This window comes from Podarcis filfolensis (assembly GCF_964270895.1).
Source record: "Podarcis filfolensis genome assembly, chromosome: W".
NCBI classification, from domain to species: Eukaryota; Metazoa; Chordata; class Lepidosauria; order Squamata; family Lacertidae; genus Podarcis; species Podarcis filfolensis.
Genome location: NC_139619.1, coordinates 17486540 through 17503997, shown reverse-complemented (window position 1 = coordinate 17503997; position 17458 = coordinate 17486540). Strand labels below are relative to the sequence as shown.

General features: G+C 40.8%; 1 protein-coding gene across 3 annotated transcripts in view; it reads right to left on the bottom strand.

Annotated features, from left to right (window-relative positions):
• Positions 1 to 17458, bottom strand: part of LOC310753830 (fragile X messenger ribonucleoprotein 1-like) — a 181572-nt gene that overhangs the window by 70315 nt on the left and 93799 nt on the right. For all 3 annotated transcript variants that reach the window (XM_083595183.1, XM_083595182.1, XM_083595181.1), the window contains 5 exons: positions 13961 to 14054; positions 13752 to 13868; positions 12570 to 12740; positions 6600 to 6678; positions 5323 to 5432 (listed from right to left, as the gene is read on the bottom strand). In XM_083595183.1, the coding sequence (XP_083451309.1) occupies positions 5323 to 5432; positions 6600 to 6678; positions 12570 to 12740; positions 13752 to 13868; positions 13961 to 14054 (571 nt within the window). The remainder of the gene's footprint in view (positions 1 to 5322; positions 5433 to 6599; positions 6679 to 12569; positions 12741 to 13751; positions 13869 to 13960; positions 14055 to 17458) is intronic.

Sequence of the window (17458 nt, the reverse complement as noted above, 5' to 3'; positions counted from 1 at the left end):
AGGAAGCCATGGTCTTGCAAGGTGCAGAGGGTGAGTTGTAGATGGGCAAGCGCTTCATGAAAGGTTGGCGCTTTGACTAGGAGATAGAGAATTGGGTGCCATTTCTTCTGTGCTTTTCTGGGAACAACGAAGAATATGGAGTAGAGACCACAAAAACACTGGTGTGAAGGAGCTGGAACTATAGCTCCCATGGAAAGATGATAATGAATTGAAGACCAAACAGCTTGAAGATGAAGTTTGTTTTTTGGTAGTACGGAAGGGACGAAATGATCGGGAGGAACCAAAATGAAGTCTATTAGGTAACCTTCTGAAATAATTTTCATTTTTTTAAAATAGGATTTTCAAATTCAATACAAAAGAAGTAAAAAAAAAACAAAAAAATACAAAAAAACAAAAAAAAAATAAAAAAGGAGAAATTTAAAAACGCATAAAATTTACAATTCCATATTTTCATTACCATATTTCCCAGACTTCCCCACACTTCCCCTTCTTGCATTCCAATTCAAGTTGTTTGTTCAACAAGTTCTTATCCCCAATTTCCTTCTGAAATAATTTTCAGAACCCAGTGGTCAGAGACAGACTTTTGCCAGGCAGGAAAAAGCTGGAAAGACGACAAACACATGGGACGTCATTGGGTTCGTTATTTGGTTGTCTTTGCATTTGAGGAAGTCTGGAACTGCTGGAACCCTTGCCTCCCTTGAAAACGATGACGAAAGGGCTGGGTTCAGAATGCAAAGTCCCTTTGTCTCTTCTGGGTTCGAAAGGGGCGAAAGGACTGAGATTGAGAAGCATTTGGTGAGAAACGGTGGGCTGGTTGCTTGTCATCTCTCTGAGTTAGCAAAACTTTCCTTTTATCCTTTGATTCAATAAGGACATCTTTCAATGCCCCTTTCTCAAAAAGGTGACCACCGGAAAAGGGAACGGTAGAAAGGTTCACCTTAAACGCTGCGTCCACATTCCAACTCTTTAGCCACAAGGTGCATCTAGCCATTATCTGGGATGTCACTGCTCTAGCTGAAAATTGAATGGAATCCATAGAGGCATCAGTCATAAAGGCCCAAGCCTTTAGCTTAGTCAGAATTTGGCGTTGATGGGCTGCATCTTGGGGATGAGATTACAGTAAGTCCTCAAGCCACACAATGCATGCTTGGGCACGTGATGAAGCAACACAGGAAGCTCTTAAGGAAAAGGCAGCTGTTTCATGAATTTTACATGGAGCAAACTCCAGCCTCCTGTCAGTCACGTACCAGAGTCAGGCATCTCCCTCCCGGGGGACCAGATGACGAGATGAAAGATTTAACACCGGTTGGTCTATGGCAGGGGTCTTAATATGTGCAATGAACTCAGGATCCAAATCATATAACTTGTCAGCCAGGGCAGTATTCTTTCTAGAATGCATAGGTGCATCGAGCTCAGACTTAACAACCGCCTTCAATACTGAGGGCACCAACATAAAGTTAGCTGAGGTTAGCTGTAGTATTAATTAGTACAGACACCTCGCTCTCTGGTTTTGAGGCTGACATTTTGTCAGACTGAGTTGATCATTCTAATGTGTGCATTATCTTACGTTTCAGGATGGGGGCACTAGACTCTTGGAATATTCTTATATAAAGGGATTCGTCTTGAACAGAACCATCATTCTAATCATCATCAACTTTTGCTTCTAGCAAAGAGGATGGAGAGGAAGGAATAGGAAACTCATCCTCAGCCTCTTTTCCCATAGAGTTGAAGGGGTTAGGAGAAGAGATCCTAAGATCCAACTACAACAGAATGGGTTACTTCCTTTGACTTAGGCTGCTTCTTTGGAGGCAAGTTTAAATGCAATTCAGAGGACAGTGAGGCAATAAGGGCTTCCTTCTTTTTTTAAAAAAAAAAAATTATTAAGTTTTCCATTTAACAATCCAATCATATCACATTAGTTAATCCGAATTATACCAATACATATCATAAAATCCAAATATTTTGCCGAATTTTTAAAATTTTTGTTGGGGGTACCCATGCTTCGAGTTCAGTAAGAGTCCAATCACCTCATATTTCTGCTGCTTTGAAGTTCACAAGTCCCATCTTCCAATCTTCTTGTTGTTATCTTTTTCTTCTTAATAACCTCTGAGTTGTTTCCACAGGCGAGTTGAAGCAAGCATTATTATGTTTCTGTGTGGACTTTCACGCTGATCCAAAAGTCCTATTCGAGCGGCAGGCGCCATTTCAACAGTTCCGATGAAATAAAATCTAAGCGTCTGCTCATTAATTTTCCCAGACCAGTTGCTCCATAAATCAGCCTTTCCAGGGGAGTTTTTGCCAAATCAGACGTACAATCCAAACATGATAACAGAACAGTGGCTCGCCTCCCCCTTTGACTGTAAATCTCGCAACAAAGTCTGTCTCATAATGGCGGATCCCGATTAGTAACTACGTCACCCAAAAGCCTTTCGTTTTCAGATCTTTCAGCCTTTCGTCTTTCCAGATCTTCCGCAAAACAAAGCCTTTAGTTAATATTTTTATTTCCACACAGTTTATATTCCAATCTCACTTGCTATCAATCATGTGACGGTTCTTCTAGGGGAGGGGTTGTTAGGTAAATCATATTAAAAAAGAAAAAAGTTTCCCCCCCTTTCCGTTCCATTTCAACATACCAACATAGCTGTGATTCTTTGATGTAGTCCTCTGTTCAATCCATCCCATCACTCTTGACTTTTCAGTGGTAGATTTAATTAGCAGTTAGAACACCCTTTCCTTCGCTTGAAACATGTGCATTTACTTTTCTCCAATTATTTTATCTTAAGCAATGCAACTAGGGTCGCACTCAGAAGTAGCGTCCGGGAGATCCAGAAACTCACTCGAGGGCTTTCCGTCCAGTGCCCCCACCCCCTCCTTCTTTCGAACTCGGGGGTGATTTATTGGCAACTGCGGACGAGGCAGCATCTTCCCATCCCCTGGGAAGAATTCAGGAGGCTAATTTACTCCCATCATCAGCCTCTTAATTACCTCGTGTGAGCCGGAGAGATGGTATTGTCGGCCATCTTCCAAGGCGCCCCTAGCGGCCCCCCATATAAGGGCTTCCTTCAACTGCTCAATTAATGGGGCTGGAAAGGTTTGAGAAATGGGGGATGGAGCACCGTGAGTGACTGGAGAGGGATCAAGACACTCTTGTTCCTGTTCCTCAGAAAAACCTAAGAATTCTGGCTCAGAATCAGATAAAGCATCAATCTGTGCCTCACCAGCAGGTGTCGGTATAGTCTTAGTATTCAACTGAATGGAAGCACTTTAGAGGCTGTATTGTGAGCCTGGGACTGATGTAAAATTATGGAAGAAAGACGCTTCCTTGGAAGGCCTGGGGGAGCAGTCTTAGCACGTCCCCTGGCCTTAGAGGACACTAAGTGCTTCAGTTTTTGCTTTGCTTTTTTGTAGGTGGGCTGCTTAAGCCACAAGTATCCTCCATGGCGGCCATTAAAACAGCAAAGACAGACACACAAATACACAAACAGCCTCTGATTTTCACCAAATAAACACTCAACTCAGTTTGCCATGTTGGAATCCATGATTTCCAGGCACCTGAGTTCCTTATATAAGCATGACCTATAATACTGGTGTGTGTTGGAGAGTGTTAGTGTGGCGTGGTTAGTGCTGAGGAGTTGCTGAGAGTTAAGAAGTTGTGTTGTAAATAGTAACTTGTGAATAGCTTGTATGTTTGCTGCTGTAAATAATAAAACAACAAGAACCAAGTTACTAGGTCAGCAGTTTTTGTTCCTACTAGTCGTGCAGCTGGGCAATCTCAAGAGTTGCTCAACAATCGCTGCGGTACTCTGCTAAGCTGTGCAACAGGCGAAAGCACTTCGAAGGTTCAGACGGTTCCAAAAGTTTTAACATGCCACTCCGTGGACCAGGAGAAAAGAAAGGCAAAAGCCTTATGTCAAACCACACACTCTGTTTGCCATACTCAGGCAGGGATGGAATAGGAACAATGGTCTAAAAACAGCGAACCGGGAGGAGGTGGCCAAGTCGTTTTTAAATCAGGGCAGGAGAATGCAAATGCCACACCACGAGTCACATAAGTAACACACACACCAAAACAAAACAAATAAATACAGTTGTAACCCCAGAAAAATGGCGGTGGCCACTAGGCTAAGAAAAGGATCTCGCTGAAAGAGGGCCACTGCACCTGAAGGCAGGAATGGACATTGGCACTGTGGCAATGACACCGGCTCTGGAAAATTTATTGATTAAGTAAACAACTGCTAAGGAATAAAAGAAGGGTGGTAAATAAGCAGAACAACCAAACGTAAAGAGTAAGGGAAAGGGTTTTTTTGTGGGAGGAAACACGTGTGGACAAAGAAAGAACTGTAAAACAAAAATAACGATAAATGAAATCTAAAGAAAAAAAGGGGGTTCAGAGAAATTATCACTACACAAGTACTTTTACTTGAACTGTGAATTTCCTTTTAATTGAAACACAAGGCAACCATGAGATTCTGGATTGCACCCATGCTACCAATGTAAATGGTGAGCCATATTCAATTCAGTGAAGTCTGAACCTACTTGTGATACACTTAGCTAACCCCTGCAACCCTACCCAAACTACAACCAGATGACTGAGCTCCTGGTGCTTGTCAAACAAGCAGTCATGGTGGGTTACACGTTGTGTAGGACTGATCCAAAAATAGGCCCATAAGTGCTCAGTTATACATGTAGTTGATAGTACAGTGGTACCTCGGGTTACATACGGTTCGGGTTACATACGCTTCAGGTTACAGACTCCGCTAACCCAGAAATATTACCTCGGGTTAAGAACTTTGCTTGAGGATGAGAACAGAAATCATGCAGCGGCGGCACAGCGGCAGCAGGAGGCCCCATTAGCTAAAGTGGTACCTCAGGTTGAGAACAGTTTCAGGTTAAGAACACACCTCCAGAACGAATTAAGTTCTTAACCCGAGGTACCACTGTACCAAATAAATTCAGTAGCCATGGAATCACAGAATTGTAAAGTTGGAAGAGACCCTGAGGGTCATCTAGTCCAACCCCCTGCAAGGCAGGAATCTCAACTAGATCATAAATGAAAGATGGCCTTCCAACCTCTGCTTTAAAACCACCTTTTAAAGGAGTCCATTCCACTGTCAAACAGCTCTTAACTTCCAAAAGTTCTTTCAAATGTTTAGTCAAAATCTCTTTTCTTGTAACTTGTATGCATGTAATTGGCCGGCGTTACACTAAAACTCATGACAAGTACTTAGAACCAGTAAGTAGAGGTTTTATAACAGAAATGCACAGTGCTTCCTTGTTGAATCTAAAACAGCATATAAACCAAGTCCTGTTTATTTCACATACCTCTTCTTCTGGAAGATTTTTATCATTCTCAGCCTCAATTCTGACTCTTACAACACCTGATTTATCCACGATCTCTTGAATGAGTTTTCCGTTTTTCCCTATAACTTTTCCTATTAAGACATACAGAACATCTAGAATTTAGGGGTTTGATCAGGTTAGTAAAAGTATCAGCACAGAACATCTTTCATCAACCATTTGAAAATTTCAGCCATGTGTTGATGCAGTAGCTTTGCACACCCTTCCAGGGGGCTTGTAAGTGAATTTGGTTGAGGGCACTTAGAAGCTTGCCTGTGATTGATAATCACGCACACACACACACACACACACACACACACACACAGCGCTTCACTAATCATCATACTTATGCTTCTTTACAGCAATGTCTATTCGTCTTAATTCAAATCAGGCAATATATTTAAGATCATGATTTACATCAAGAAAAAAGGACCATTTTAATAACAGTAATTTCAATCACATATCCCTGAACAAGCAAGCATGCTACTCAGTTACTATAGCTGGAGTCTTTATACAACCTAGGAGCACTACCTAAAACTTCTGGTTAAATACAAGAGGCAGATCTCTGTTTGACTCTGTACAAGAAGGTAATTAAGAATACATCTTTCCATAACAGTAACTGATGACCTCAAATTTTTAATGTGCTTTTATTATATACAGGTATGCTGAAAACTGCTTGGCTTTCAGGATATAGCAGTGTATGAATATTTTAATAAATTAATTACATAACTGGAGACAAACTGCAATACACGTTAACACTTACTTCAATTAAACAAAGGCAAGTCTTCCATATTTTAATGCGCAAAACATTGGATAAGCAAGGATTTATTCAGTGGACAATATAGAATCTCTCAATAAGATGTAAAGTAAATATTATGCTCTTTAGTTAGCAAAGTCAAGTATTTATATTTCAAGAATTGAACACACTGCAGAGCTTTGGTAATGGAAGAACATAAAATGTATTACTTCCTATGTCATTCATAATGTCTAATCCAGAAGCCAAGTGAATTCCCTCACAGTTTTTATATTAAAAGGCATATTTTAACGTAAATCTGTTTGATAAATGGTCACCATTTGGTTCTAAGATGATAAGCATGGACTTTAAATAGTTCACATTGTTAGGATTTTATCTGAAACCTTAACACATGTATCACAACTGAAACTTAAATAATAAAATAGTCATGCTTTCAAATAGTTCTCTGATCGTTCTAAGAAAACAAATCACTGATTTGACTTTGAAATCACAGCCCAAATTGACATACCTACTAGGTTTCTGGGGACTTGGATGATATCTTCAGCAAATTCAAGATAACTTCTTGCCTTCTTCACTGCATCTTGATCCTATAGGACAGAGATTTTCAACCTTTTTGAGTCCACGGGTCCCTTGACAAACTACATTCTTTCTGCGGCACCCCTATGGGGCTCAGGAGCCCACTTATGTCAACCCTTGCCTGCACAGCTGGCAGCCTCTCACCCTTTTTTGAACACCCTCCCTTGTGGAGTGTTCCCTCAGCCTCCTTCCCTCTCCCCTCTCCTTGCAAGTCCTCCAGGCAGCTGCTGCTGCCGCCCCTGGTCTCTGAGTTGCCCCCACTCCAGAGAGAGGTGCCTCCTCACACTGCCTCACAGGGGCCTGGGACTTGTCTATCCATTTCCAACAGCAAGGAATGACGGACTGGCTGGCTGGCTGAGCTCCTTCTCCCTCTTGCTTGCTTACTTAGAGGCCACTTCAGCTCCTGGCAACCAGCACCCGCTGGCCAGCCCCAGAGACACTATTCACCTGCTGAACTTGTAGCCAGGGCTGCTGCAACAAACAGCTGTGCAAGTCTTTGGGAGGCAGAGACGTGAGAGGTCATCAGAGGAGGGAGGGAAGGAAAGAAGGGCAGAGGCCAGTATTGCCCATGGCACCCCTGACCATCATTCAAGGCACCCCAGGGTGCCTTGGTCACTGGTTGCAAACCACTGGTATAGGAAATACAATTAAAATGATAGAAAATTTTAACCTATATGATACTTGGAAAACGAAGCATCCCAATGAGAAGGATATTACACATTTCTCTGAAGCTAAAATATCGGGGCGGGGGGGGGGAGGTTAGACACAATTTGGATTTCGAAAGGGTTGACTCTTAATTTGGAAAAGGCAGAAATCCTGAGCAGAACAATCTCAGACCATAATCCGGTAATAATTCATATGAAAACTAAAAAACAAACAAGGGGAAGATGGAGGCTGAATGATGAGATATGGAGAGATGAACGATTAGTGGCAAGAGCAAAAGAAACGTTGGCAGAATTCTTTGAAATAAACGAAAAACAAAACGCAGACATGAATGTAATTTGGGATGCAAGTAAAGCTTACATGAGGGGCTTTGGGATACAACAAATGTCTAGGATAAAAAATAAAAAAGACAAAAATATTCAAGAAATAACCAGACAGATAAGAAATAATGAAAAAGAATTGATTTAAAAACCCCCAAAACGGGGAAATAATTCAAAATATAAAGATACTACAACCTCATATATTTAATTTATTAAATAAGGAGGTGGAAAATAAAATTAAATGGATGAGACAAAGGTATTTCGAATCAGCTAATAAGCCCAGCAAGATGCTGGCCTGGTTGACAAAGGAAAAACATACAAAAAACCGCTGAAAGAGGCGGTTATTAAACCGCTTCTTAAAAAACCATCTTTAGATGCGGCCACGATGGCCAACTATCGCCCAGTCTCAAATCTTCCATTCTTGGGCAAGGTAATTGAGCGAGCGGTTGCCGAACAACTCCAGGCACGCCTGGAAGAAGCGGACCATTTGGATCCCTTCCAGTCGGGATTCAGGCCTCATCATGGGACTGAAACTGCCTTGGTCGCACTGGTTGATGATCTCCGGCGGGCTAGGGACAAAGGTGAGAGCTGTTTCCTAGTTCTGCTGGATCTCTCAGCGGCGTTTGATACCATCGACCATAACATCCTTCTGGACCGTCTTCAGGGGCTGGGAGCTGGAGGCACTGTCATACAGTGGTTCCGCTCCTTCCTCCTGGGCCGTGTTCAGAAAGTGGTGGTGGGGGATGAGTGTTCAGACCCCTGGGCTCTCACTTGTGGGGTGCCTCAGGGTTCTGTCCTCTCCCCCATGCTTTTCAACATTTACATGCAGCCGCTGGGAGAGATCATCAGGAGGTTTGGGCTGGGTGTTCATCAGTATGCGGATGATACCCAGCTCTACCTCTCTTTTAAATCAGAACCAGTGAGGGCGGTGAAGGTCCTGTGTGAGTGTCTGGAAGCGGTTGGAGGATGGATGGCGGCTAACAGATTGAGGTTGAATCCTGACAAGACAGAAGTACTGTTTTTGGGGGACAGGAGGCGGGCAGGTGTGGAGGATTCCCTGGTCCTGAATGGGGTAACTGTGCCCCTGAAGGACCAGGTGCGCAGCCTGGGAGTCATTTTGGACTCACAGCTGTCCATGGAGGCACAGGTCAAATCTGTGTCCAGGGCAGCTGTTTACCAGCTCCATCTGGTACGTAGGCTGAGACCCTATCTGCCTGCAGACTGTCTCGCCAGAGTGGTGCATGCTCTGGTTATCTCCCGCTTGGACTACTGCAATGCACTCTACGTGGGGCTACCTTTGAAGGTGACTCGGAAACTACAACTAATCCAGAATGCGGCAGCTAGACTGGTGACTGGGGGCGGCCGCCGAGACCATATAACACCGGTCTTGAAAGACCTACATTGGCTCCCAGTACGTTTCCGAGCACAATTCAAAGTGTTGGTGCTGACCTTTAAAGCCCTAAACGGCCTCGGTCCAGTATACCTGAAGGAGTGTCTCCACCCCCATCATTCTGCCCGGACGCTGAGGTCCAGCGCCGAGGGCCTTCTGGCGGTTCCCTCATTGCGAGAAGCAAAGCTACAGGGAACCAGGCAGAGGGCCTTCTCGGTAGTGGCGCCCGCCCTGTGGAACGCCCTTCCAGCAGATGTCAAAGCGATAAACAACTACCTGACATTCAGAAGACATCTTAAGGCAGCCCTGTTCAGGGAAGTTTTTAACGTGTGATATTTTACTGTATTTTTGGTTTTTATGGAAGCCGCCCAGAGTGGCTGGGGAGGCCCAGCCAGATGGGCGGGGTATAAATAATAAATTATTATTATTATTATTATTATTATTATTATTATTATTATTATTATAAATAAAATCTCAGACCAAGGTGAAGAAATAACTGACCCCGAAAAAAATTAAAGCAAAAATTTCATTAAAAAATTGATTGAATTGGAACAAAAAGACGATAACAAAATAAAGGAATATTGTTAAAAAAACAATTACCAGTAATTGAAAAAGAAGAATATGATTATTTAATTTCTAGTATAGAAGCAGAGGAAATTGCACAAGTTATAAGGAAAATGAATATTGGCAAATCACCAGGCCCAGATGGGATTACAATAAATTACTACAAAAAATTAGAGGAGGTAATTCTCCCAAAATTGAAAAGGGTTATGAACAATATATTTGAGGAAAGAAAAATTCCATGTTCATGGAAGGAGGCCTTAATAACGTTTATACCTAAGCAGGGATCAGACTTGGAAAATATCAAAAATTATAGGCCAATATCACTATTAAATACAAATTATAAAATATTTACTGGAGTACTAGCAAATAGATTAAAACTTTTTTTGAATAAAATAATTAATAGTGATCAGGCCGGATTTTTGCTGGGCAGACACATAAAAAAAAATACAAGGATAATAATAATTGACCTCTTGGAATATGTAGAAATGAAACCTAGCAAAAAGGTAACTTTTTGCTGCAACTGGTGGATGCAGAAAAGGCCTTCAATAGGGTTACTTGGGACTTCCTAGTGAAAACTATGAAATGAATGGGTATTGGAAATAAAATAACAAATGGAATTAAGGCTATCTATGCCAATCAGAAAGCAAAATTGATTATAAATAACAAGATTACTGAAGAATTTAATATTGAAAGAGGGACAAGACAAGGTTGCCCCCTCTCCCCACTCCTATTTATCACCATCTTAGAGACACTTTTAGTAGCAATAAGGAAGGACCCAAAGATTACAAGTATAAATTTAGGAACTCGGTACAACAAAGTCAAAGCCTTTGCTGATGACGTGATTATTACTACTGAAAACCCTATGGAAAGTATACAAGAAACCTTTTTAAAAATGGAAAAATATGGGGAAGTCTCAGGGTTTAAATTAACAGAGATAAATCCAAGCTTTTAACGAAAAACGTATGTAAGGAAGAACAAGATGAATTAGAAAAAGCAACGGGACTTAAAATAACTAGCAAAGCAAATTACCAGGGGGTCTGGATTAATAATAAGAACATAAATCTGTATAAAGATAATTATGCGAGGGGGGGGGGATGGAAAGAAATAAAAAAAGAACTAGAGACTAGGGGAAAACTAAATCTGTCCCTGTGGGGAAGAATATTGTATCTATCATCAAAATGATGGTACTCCCCAAGATGCTTTTCCTATTCCAAACACTACCCATAATCAGTGAGATAAAATGTTTTAAGGACAGGCAAAAAGACCTTGCTAAATTTATTTGGCAAGGAAAAAAACCATGCATAAAATTCAAATTGTTAAGAGAGGTTAAGGAGAGAGGGGAATTTGCAGTCCCAGATCTCAGATTATATTTTGAAGCGGCATGCTGTGTCATGTGACAAAGACATATGAGAGAAGCAGCAGCAAAGCAGGCTGGGAAGTGCTGGGACTGCACAATCATTTGGGCCTACTAAAGTTATTCAGGCCTAACTGCTAACTGTTGAGTCACTCTGACATGTGAATTGGCAGCCAGTTTCATGTTGTGCTCTCTGTAAGATGTCAGTGAGAGTCTGTCTGCTTCAGTTGTAAGCAGAGTCAGTATATAATCTCAGCCAAACTGTTTGGAACCATGTTGTTTATGAAGAAGTTTATTTTAATTCAGTAAAGCTTTTATTCTTTAAAACTCTGCATTATTAATTTACGCTGCGCGTCATGCTGGACCTGGATAAAGGATCGGCTATTGCTAAAAAAACACTGAGATATTGGGTTTAGAGGGTTGGGACAATGCTTTCGGCTGGCACGGGTACTTAGGATACGATAAAATGAAATCACATAGGGAATTCATAAATCACATTGTAAGGAAAGCATTGTATAATGTCTGGGAGAGAAATAAACCTTTAATGGTTACAAGAACACCTTGGTAGCTCTCACCCATTGAATCAATAGCAGCCCATAGGAAGAATATGAGCAATGATTGGCCAATTTATAGGGATTTGGTAGAGGAAATAAGTAATTACCCAAAAATTAAAGAACTTTGAAGAAATAAAAAAGATGGGATTAACTTGATTAGAGTATTGTAAATTAAAAGCGGTCTTTGAAAAAGATAAAAGATGGAAGGGTTTTGATAATGAAATATTGAACCTGGAGAAAGAAATCCTATATAATAATCAAAAGACTTTATCCAAAATGTGTAAGTTACTGTTAAATTGGCAGTTAAAAGATGAAGAAATCAAAGACGTTATGATAAAATGGGAACAAGATCTAGGCCACACAATTGAATTGCATAAATGGAAAGAACTATGGACAAAGAATATAAAATTTACGGCTTGTTACTTAATAAGAGAAAATCTCATGAAAATGCAACACAGGTGGTATTGGACCACTGGAAAGCTGGCAAAAATTAATAAAACTCATAACAAGTGTTGGAGGTGCAAAAATCAAGTAGGAACCTTTTACCATATGTGGTGGGCGTGCCCAGAGATGCGAAAGTTCTGGGACACAACCTATGAGATGAAGAAGTTATCAAAAATTACATTCAACAAAAAACCAGAAGAATTTCTTTTGGGTATTTTGACAAACAATATCCCTAAAGTGAAAACAAGACTATTTCTTTATGCAACGTCAGCAGCATGGAGCATGGAAGCAGCATGGAAGCAAGATCATATACCCAGCAAAGAAGAATGGCTGTGCAAACTGTGCGAGTACTTGGAACTCGCAAAGCTGACAGATATAAGAAGATATAAATCTAACATCTAAGATATAAATTCTTCCTTTCTGGTGTTTCTGCTTTTACTCCTTTCTTTTTTGCTCTCTCTACTTAAGTTTTTGTATTTTCTTTTTTTGTTTAAGTTTGTGCATTTTGATTTATGTATATGTGCAATACTGTGTGTGTGTGTGTGTGTGTGTGTGGCTGTTAAAGGGTTGCAGTGTCCTAGAATCAGTTTCACAAAAAACAGATGCACCTCACCTCCCCATAAATATGGAATGTACAAGTGTCTTCATCAAGATCTATAGCTGTCACACCCGGTACTTTTCTGGCTTGCTGAATATTACCACCATGAGTGCCAATGGCCAGACCCATTAGATCTTCACATACAATGAACTGCTCATGAAATCGTGAAGCAAGCTGCCTTGAACTCTGTAGAAAGATACATTCTTGGTTAGAACTGAAATTCACTCACTGAGAACCCCTTAAAAAGTACCAAATAAAATCACTTAAAGTAGCAAAGCAGTTATGTGCCTGTAATCGGCTAGCATTTTAGGGTATTCACCATTTCAAATGTTAAGTTGCGTTCAAATTACCGTATTTTTCACCCTATAGGACGCACTTTTTCCCCTCCAAAAATGAAGGGGAAATGTGTGTGCGTCCTGTGGGGCGAATGCAGGCTTTCGCTGAAGCCTGGAGAGCGAGAGGGGTCGGTGCGCACCGACCCCTCTCGCTCTCCAGGCTTCAGGAAGCTATCCGCAAGCCTTGCAAGCCCGCGGGAGTTCCCGCCAGGCTTGCAAGGCTTGTGGGCAGCAGGCTGCAGCCTGAAGCACGGGGCGCGCTCCGGAGCGCGCCCTGGGCTACGGGCAGATGCCCGCAAGCCTTGCGAGCCCGGCAGGAGTTCCCGCCGGGCTCGCAAGGCTTGCGTATAGCAGCCTGTTCTGGGGGCTAGGGTCAGGGGAAGCTCGGGCTTCCCCCACCCCAGCCCCGCGGCTGGGGGGGGGAATAATTATTTATTTATTTATTTCCCCCCAAAAAAACTAGGTGCGCCCTATGGGCCAGTGCGCCCTATAGGGCGAAAAATACGGTATATGGACTCAATGGTTATTCTTGGACAAGTGAGCCAACTTCAATTTCCAGTAGGTTAAATGGAAACTACAGTAACCTATCTCAAGGGCTATTGCTAGCACTGAATTAAATATGAAAGCATTATCTACATCTTTGGGACAGAGTGGGCTAATAAGCTAAAATGAATAATATGCCTGAACTGTTTTCAGCATCATTCTCTCAGTATTTTTACTATGGATCATTTCTTTGTTAAATTCTTATTTTTCCATTTCTACATAGAACCCACCAAAAAAGAGACTCCACAGAGATGACTAGTACAACAAATACATTAGTGGAGCTTTATAATAGTTTTTCAGATACAAACTGATACAGTACCTCTAATTGTTTGCTTGCTTCTTCATTTCTCATTATCAGTGATAACTTGGTACGAAGACTTCGAAAGTGAATATCAATGAGCATATTTGCACGTTTCATTGTTACCTCATTGATAGACTAAAGAATGGGGGGGGAGAGAATAGATCTCTGATCATTATCACATTCAATGTAAGACAGTTTGAGTACATCTCAACAGCAGAAATACTTACCAAAATTATAAGTTGATGGGCTTCAGAATCATATGTTACTGAGAACGCCCCAACTGCCTTCTTGAAGTCCTTGTGCGTAGATTCCTTAGCGCACCTAAAACACAAAGTACTTAAAAAATTCAGAACTGTTTATTTAATGAAACCATATTGTTGTAAAGCAGTCATAGAACTGCAATGAAAACAAGTATTATCTAGTATGCAATGCACCACAGGGCGAGGAAAGAGAAGAGCTCTGATGTACTTTTCAACAATGAAATGCCATAGTCTAGCAAAAAAAGCTCAAAGTCATGTCTGCAATGTGACATCTTTAAAAGTGACCAACACTGAAATAATTCACAAGCCTTCACCATTAGGTATGACTTATACTTAAATATTTCTCTTTGGATTTAACTAGTTAGGTTAAACTAGTCCATGTATGCATAGGCAATTAAATAGTGGCAAACACAATTTGACATATTAACTGTTCATATTCATGAATATACAGTATTGCCATAGATAAAATATTTTAATTAAATGTCATGTTGCTGTCCACAATGTCTGTCAGGACTTGCAGGAACTAGCTCAGTTGCAACATATTTTTAAACAAATTTGCATTATAACAAGTGTCTGCTACTGGTAAAATAACGAAGAAGAATTTATTATGGCCATAGACTAGCATAAGGTAAGAGCATCTACATACATAAATAAAGCATGCTAAATAGGCAATAGGGCAACTGTAGAAGTAGGGGATAGACATACTCATTCTCTTAATTACGATAGACCAGCATAAGATAAAAACACATAAAAGCACATAAATCTTTCTTTTTTAATAAGATATTTATTAAAGTTTTTGAAAATGCAACAAAAAAAATCAAGAAAACACCTCATTTTAAACAAGAAAAGATAAGATACAAAAAAGAAAAAAGAGAAAAATCAAAAAGAAAAAAAACAGAGAATTGAAATCCGTTAAGCAAAAAAGAAAAATTTATTAAAAATACAGCCAATCTTCCCATTACTGATCTTTCATTAACTTATTGCCCTGACCTCCTCACACCTCCCTTTTTGTATTCTAAGTCAATTATCCATTTCAGCAAATCCTTTCCCTCTTTTCAAATTTTTGTCCTGTAAATTTATCTTGAAATTAATATAACTTTACTTTCCCTCCTTTCACCAATTAAGAGTCTATTTTTCCTAAATCTTTATAACCTTTCTGCTAAAATCACATATATTCATTCCAACATCATTCTAACATTCATTAATCTTGCAATGTTTCTGTAAATAGTCTTTGAATTTCTTCCAATCTTCCTCCACCGACTCTTCTCCCTGGTCTTGGATTCTGCCAGTCATTTCCGCCAGTTCCATATAGTCCATCACCTTCATCTGCCATTCTTCCAGGGTGGGTAGATCTTGTGTCTTCCAATGCTTTGCAATAAGTATTCTTGCTGCTGTTGTAGCATACATAAAGAAAGTTCTATCCTTCTTTGGCACCAATTGGCCGACCATGCCCAGGAGAAAGGCCTCTGGTTTCTTCAGAAAGGTATACTTAAATACCTTTTTCATTTCGTTATAGATCATCTCCCAGAAAGCCTTAATCCTTGGGCATGTCCACCAAAGGTGAAAGAGTGTACCTTCAGTCTCTTTACATTTCCAACATTTATTATAGGGCAAATGATAAATTTTCGCAAGCTTGACTGGTGTCATGTACCACCTGTATATCATTTTCATTATATTCTCTCTTAAGGCATTACATGCCGTAAACTTCATACCTGTGGTCCATAACTGTTCCCAGTCAGCCATCATAATGTTGTGTCCAACATCTTGTGCCCATTTAATCATAACAGATTTCACCGTTTCATCCTGAGTATTCCATTTCAACAGCAAGTTATACATTCTTGACAAATTCTTAGTTTTGGAGTCTAACACTTCTGTTTCCAATTTTGATTTTTCCACCTGGAAGCCAATTTTTTTATCCAAATTATATGCCTCCATTATCTGATAATAGTGAAGCCAATCTCGCACTCTATTTTTTAATTTTTCAAAACTCTGCAGTTTTAATCTGTCTCCCTCTTGTTCCAAAATTTCCCAGTATTTCGGCCATTTGGCCTCCATATTGAGCTTTTTCTGAGCCTTCGCTTCCATTGGTGACAACCACCTTTGGGTTTTATTTTCAAGCAAGTCCTTATATCTTATCCAAACATTGAACAGTGCTTTTCTGACAATATGGTTTTTAAACGCTTTATGTGCTTTGACCTTGTCATACCACATAAATCATGTGGCACATACCATCCTCCGGCGTATAGCCGCACAATATCTGGCAACTGTGTATGTTATATCCGGGTTTATATCTTGGAGCAGTAAGGAGATATAAAATAGCCCTGTGTGTCCTGGAATTTTGTGTATTATTGGCAGAATAAACCTGGCATGTATATTAGTATAATACTGGCAATGGAAAAAAAACCATGTTCAGTTGTTTCTATGCGCCCAGAGCCACAGGGGCACTTTCTCTCCTCATAAGGTGTCTTCCTAAAACAATATTCCTGGATGGCTGAAGGGAGAGCCTGGCAAAGAGACAGAGTGAAAGCTCTTTGCTGTTTTGGTATTTCAAGATTGGTTAAATATGCCATTGGAGAGGTGAGGTACCTACTGGTTTCACTGATAATAAAATTTGGGGACCTGGCTAGATCTGACTGATGTTCTGTATCAACCACACACTGTTTAATGGTTTCTTTGGCCTGTTCATAGCCCATGCCAAGTAAAAGCTGCAGGCTAAGACCTAGAGTTCTCTTCCATGTTGTTGGAAAGTCATCCTTTATAATTAGGGGGACAAGGCCATATGGGGTATAAATGGTTGGGGAAACCCAGTCAGAAGGGCAGGAAGGAAAGAAGGAAAGAAGGAAAGAAGGAAAGAAGGAAAGAAGGAAAGAAGGAAAGAAAGAAAGAAAGAAAGAAAGAAAGAAAGAAAGAAAGAAAGAAAGAAATTGTACCCCGCATTCCCCGGCCGGAGCCAGGCTAAGGGGGGCCAACATCATAAAACTAACACAGTATACAAAGAACATAAAACAGGCAACCAATTAATTAAAATACATCTTAAAATTAGTTCAGAGCAAATTAAAATCTGGGCAGATGGCAGTCCACAGGTAAAATTGAGAGTGGTTAATATTCTCCAGGACCAAATGTTACCACTGGTTTTATAAAGGACCTGTGAGCAGGCTAGGACCTCTTTAATGCTTGTTCTTCTACAGAAAGAAAAGAACCAGACTGAACCCTAACCAAAGGCCTGGCGGAACAGCTCTGTCTTGCAGGCCCTGCGTAAAGATGTCAAATCCCGCAAGGCCGTGGTCTCTTGTGAGAGCGCATTCCACCAGGTCAGGGCCACGGCCGAAAAGGCCCTGGCTCTGGTCGAGGTCAGTCTAATCTCCCTGGGGCCTGGGATCTTCAGAGTGTTATTATTTGCAGACCTTAAGGGAGCAACTGGACTTCTCCGCGACCTTTCCCCTCTGCAGGGAGGTGGGACCGATT